Source organism: Chaetura pelagica, unplaced genomic scaffold (genome assembly GCF_000747805.2).
Source record: "Chaetura pelagica isolate M959 unplaced genomic scaffold, ChaPel_1.0 scaffold281, whole genome shotgun sequence".
Taxonomy (NCBI): domain Eukaryota; kingdom Metazoa; phylum Chordata; class Aves; order Apodiformes; family Apodidae; genus Chaetura; species Chaetura pelagica.
The window spans coordinates 837,050-841,942 of record NW_009952058.1 but is presented as its reverse complement, the minus strand read 5'-3'; the positions used below and the strand labels follow the sequence as shown (position 1 = coordinate 841,942).

The following is a 4,893-nucleotide window of genomic DNA, read 5'->3' as shown; positions in this document are numbered from 1 at the left end:
AATCTGGGGGCTGGGAGAAGAGGAGGTTGGTCCTGAAAATAAAGAAGAAATAGGGTGTTCAGAGAGGATTACAGTAAATCAGTATGAGCACTGATGCCCTTCACCATAGCCCTGAACCAGGGGGGTTGCTGGAAGGTCAGTGTGACACTACTCAAAAGAGTCCCAGTGCTTCAGTGTGCCAGCTGGATGGCACTGACTATTCCCAGGTGCAGGACTGCTGGGATTAGTATAATTGCCTCAGCTCTGTCTGAAAGTGCTGGGAGAGAGCTGGCACCAACATGTTCCTCCAATTTCACCCTTTCCAGCAGAGGACACTTGGCAAAGTGTGATCAGGGAGGACCCACCCTACTACTGTTGGCACTGCCGTTGCCCTGGCCCAGTGCCCACCTTCAGTTCTCACTCTCCAAACAGCACAGGAAGGAAGAACTCACCTAGAACTTGCTAACGGTGGTGCTAGTGTTTGGTTAAAAGCTCTTGTGCTTCCCAAACCCCACTGCTCTGTCCCTACACACTCAACCCTAACAGCGATCCTCCCCGATTGTCTGTCCCAAGACGTCGTCCAGTTCAAGCTCTGGTTCCCTCTTCAGCACTTTCTGCTGCAGCTCAGAGTAGAAGTCGACACCTTCAGAAACTGAACGGAGGGGCCTGGTTTGGGGCTCGTAATAGCTGCTTATTTGCTTCTGTATGAAGCACTGGTGATGCTGAGGTGGATTCTTCAAGCTCCCATCATAGCCCTTCATGTGGTTTCTTTTGAACTCCAGCACTGTCTTAGTGTAGGTGTTGAGAGTGGTAACAGCAGAAGCCATGCAGCAGGTGAAGGAGACCCAGGCCATGCTACAAGAGACAGAAGAAAGCACATGCTGTGAGAAGCCAAGTGGGGAAAGGATTTTAACTGTGCACTGTGATGCACCCTGATTTGCCAGGCAAAAGCTGCTGAGCATGGACATGAACTAGAAAGATTAAGGCTCATAACTGCATGGTTCTTAGGGGTTGTCCCACCACAAGACCCTTCTTAGATTGGTGGGGTAAACAGTGATCATCCCTGTCACAGGGAAGGGAGGGATACTGGGAAGATAAAGGCCACAGGGAAGTCTGTAACTGGTCAGAGCAGGACAGGACAGCTTGGAAGTAAGTCCTACATGGCAGGGCTGTTCAGTGTCTTCTTGGACATGAGGCATGTCCATGAGCATAACCAGATGGCTGTGCTGACATTTAACATCCACAGCTGGCTCATGGCACTGGAGTGTTGAAGCCATAAGAATCGATGTGGTCAGTGTCAGTTCAGCGCAAATTAGCCCCATCCTTTCTATGGGCACTTGCAAGGTTCATCCAACTGTTTTTCAATCAGTAAGGGGCTATCAGCTGTGTGTGGCTTCTTCAGCCCTTAGAGAAATGAACCCTGAGTCACTTGCTTTTTGCAGCTGCTTTTCCTGGCTACGATGTCCACATCTTTAAACATGTGTCTAGACTTGATGCTGCAAGAGTAGGCCCTTTGGACATCAGTTAGTGAAGATGCCAAACCAGGATGTAACTTACTTAAACTGCAGAAAAACAAGGCATGTTTGAAAGCATCATCACAGGTGTGACACTGGCCTCTGCACACAGGGCAGACCAAACAGGGCAAACCAGCCAAGGGGCAAACCTGATTAGTCAATTTTAGTTGTGACCTCATTGTTTTGCCAGTTCTTGGTAGCTACTCATTTAAATAACTCAACAATTATTTGTTAAGGCGGGGGATGAGGCAAAGACGGGTGATTAGCAGTAGGAGGACCATGGTACACTTGTCTTTGGAAGCACAGAAGGTCATGAAGGAAGTATGTTTTTACAGGGTGTAGCATGTCTGAAGCCCAAAAGGCTGGGGAGGTGAAGATGCTTCAGAGGTCACGTACTAGAAAGCCCAGCCATAGTCCCATGAGTGTGGTCTCCAGTCCTCTGGTCCCAGATTAACTGTTGCCTGGAAGACTTGGCTGTACATCATGTGTGCCACCATCCCAAGGAGACCTGGACACAAAAAACAAAGCAAAGAAGTTACAGCAGGAGCCAGAGCTGCATACTTCAGCTTTGTGTGGGAGAGGACACTCTCCTGCTGCTTTGATTCCAAGCCTGCAGTAACACACTTACCTGACAGCACCGAGGAGACAGCAGCAAAGGCATTGAGCTTCAACCCACAGACAGGATTGCTAGTATGCAGCATTTCCACCATCAGGAGGATGAAGCTGATGAGCAACAAGCTGATGTACAACATCTCTGATCCCAGCGATAGCCACAGGATTCCTGCCAGGAATGAGAGACTCCTCATATCAATACAGGATGGCTTGTTCAAGAAAGAGTACTCCCTCTTCCCAACCCACGCCTGAAAGAATGTCCTTTGCAAAGAAGAGAAAGAAGGAATATGACAAGCACCCAAAAGCAATCTCCTTAGCCTGTGAGCAAGGGCTAAAAGGATGCTGAAGGGGACAGACAGTCTGTCTCTGAAGATGGCTTGGCTGGTCTGGCACTGCAGAAGCTGAGGGGAACTAGAACAGCTGTCTGTAAACAAGCCAGCATTGTTCATAAGCAGCAAGGAAGAAGCCATGGGGAGACAGGCAAGGGGAAAGTATTAGTACAAGAGTATTAGCACAAGACCTAGAGGTCATAGTTTGGCCACAAACACATCTGAGCTGGACATTAGAAGGTTCTTACTCGTTAGTGTAGTGATGTCCAGAGTAGGTATCTAATCACAGCAATGGAAACTATTTTCAACCTGAGACTCAACTGGTTAGGAAAATAAATATATGGTTCATCTGTGGTGATGACTGGGATCTGGCCTCTGCAATTCAGGAGGTCCCTTGCAGGTCTTCATTCCTTGGGGTGGATATCCATCTAGAGCAGTAACATTGACCACTCACCCTGCTGCTTGAACAGTGTACAGGTACTTTCATGCTGGTATTATCAGTGGGACTTAAGTGATACCACAGGCCTCAGCTGAGCTCACTGTGCAGTAGGGCTTGAAGGAGCATGAGAAAAGGCACTCTAATGCTGAGCTGTGGAAGAGCAGAGGATTCACTGAGGAAGAAATATTAATCTGACAATTGAAGCAGCACTGTGAACACTACTGTTAGCAACTATTAATGGCCATAGAGGAGACATTCAACTGAGGAAAAGGAGTGTGAAGAAAACCCTCATTAATGTGGCACTGACTTGGCTCCTCAGCATCATTAGTGCCATAGAGTCATCCAGCTCTTTAGCAGGAATTGTTGAGCTGCATTCCCTGTTTAAAGGAGCTGGCTTGCTTGCTGCAGCATAATCAGGAGGACTGTTCCATTAGAGTTCAGACTGCTGAAAGTGTCATGGATGCTGCAGGCAGCACACATGCACACAGGTCTATGCATTGCTTTCCCTGTGAGTCCAGGCTCACGACACATGCTGTGCAATCTGGTCTTGTAATGCTGCCTGCACACACCCAACTCAGCCAGCCCAGCCTGCAATCAGCAGTCACATCAGCTCCTCCTGGGCTGGCCCAACTTCATAATGGCAGCTGTGCTGGAGGTCAAGGTCACCTCAAGATGGTGTAATGTGCAGGAAGGGATGAAAGCAGGTGAAAGACTATTAAGACCACAGTGTCACTATGTGTGTCATGCTTAAGCCCACAGTGATCTTCCAATTAATTTACAAGAGCTTGATGTCTAACAGAACATGGCCTGTCAATACTGGGCTGCAATTAGGCAAGTAGCAGAAGAAGCATAAGGTGGAACAGAGAGGAATATTTACAAAGACATGTAATCTGGTTGCATAAAATTATTTTCCTAGGAAACCAGTCTATAAGGAAGACATTGGAAGCAACAGGGCCAGAGACCTGGGCAGGGAATGAAAGTAAGCAAGCAGAAAAATGCATTGCTACTCCCTGTGAAGTGAGCATTTTGCAGTAAATGCAGGGGTCATTCAGTCAGTGCAGTTAAGCTGCTAATTTTATGACAAAGACAACACCATGTCCCAGTACAGGTTGGGGGCTGAACTGCTGGAGAGTAGTGTAGGTGAAAGAGACCTGGGGGTCCTGGTAGACAGGAGGATGACCATGAGCCAGCAATGTGCCCTTGTGGCCAAGAAGGCCAATGGCATCCTGGGGTGCATTAGAAAGGGTGTGGTTAGTAGGTCAAGAGAGGTTCTCCTCCCCCTCTATTCTGCATTGGTGAGGCCACATCTGGAGTATTGTGTCCAGTTCTGGGCCCCTCAGTTCAAAAAGGACAGGGAACTGCTCGAAAGAGTCCAGCACAGCTACGAAGATGATTAAGAGAGTGGAACATCTCCCTTATGAGGAAAGGCTGAGGGAGCTGGGTCTCTTTAGCTTGGAGAAAAGGAGCCTGAAGGGTGACCTCATCAATGTTTACAAATATGTAAGGGGGTGAGTGTCAGGGAGATGGAGTTAGGCTTTTCTCAGTGATGACCAGTGATAGGACAAGGGGTAATGGGTGTAAATTGGAGCATAGGAGGTTCAAGGTGAATATCCGAAAAAAAATTTTTACTGTAAGAGTGACAGAGCACTGGAACAGGCTGCCCAGGGAGGTTGTGGAGTCTCCCTCACTGGAGACATTCAAAACCCACCTGGATGAGTTCCTGTGTGATGTACTCTAGGTGACCCTGCTCTGGCAGGGGGGTTGGACTAGATGATCTCTCGAGGTCCCTTCCAGCCCCTAAGATCCTATAAGTGGAGACCTGCATGAGTTCTTGTAATACCAGCAGTGCTTGATTTGTGTGAATACTGTTTCCCAAAAGAATAAGGGGAGGTTTTTCTACTCTGCTGTTGTGCCGAGAGTGACCCAGGTCACTCGCGTTGGACCCCTCACATAACTTTATAAAAACAGGTCAGACAGTGATTTTAAATAAGGCGAAACAATGCAGAATAAGAAGATGACC

General features: G+C 48.0%; 1 protein-coding gene across 1 annotated transcript in view; it reads right to left on the bottom strand.

Annotated features, from left to right (window-relative positions):
• Nucleotides 1-518: 518 nt before the first annotated feature.
• GSG1 (germ cell associated 1) overlaps nucleotides 519-4,893 on the bottom strand; it is a 13,485-nt gene continuing 9,110 nt past the window's right edge. The window contains exons 4-6 of the mRNA XM_010003867.1: nucleotides 2,122-2,274; nucleotides 1,890-2,001; nucleotides 519-834 (exon numbers count right to left, since the gene is read on the bottom strand). Coding sequence (XP_010002169.1) covers nucleotides 519-834; nucleotides 1,890-2,001; nucleotides 2,122-2,274 — 581 coding nt within the window. The remainder of the gene's footprint in view (nucleotides 835-1,889; nucleotides 2,002-2,121; nucleotides 2,275-4,893) is intronic.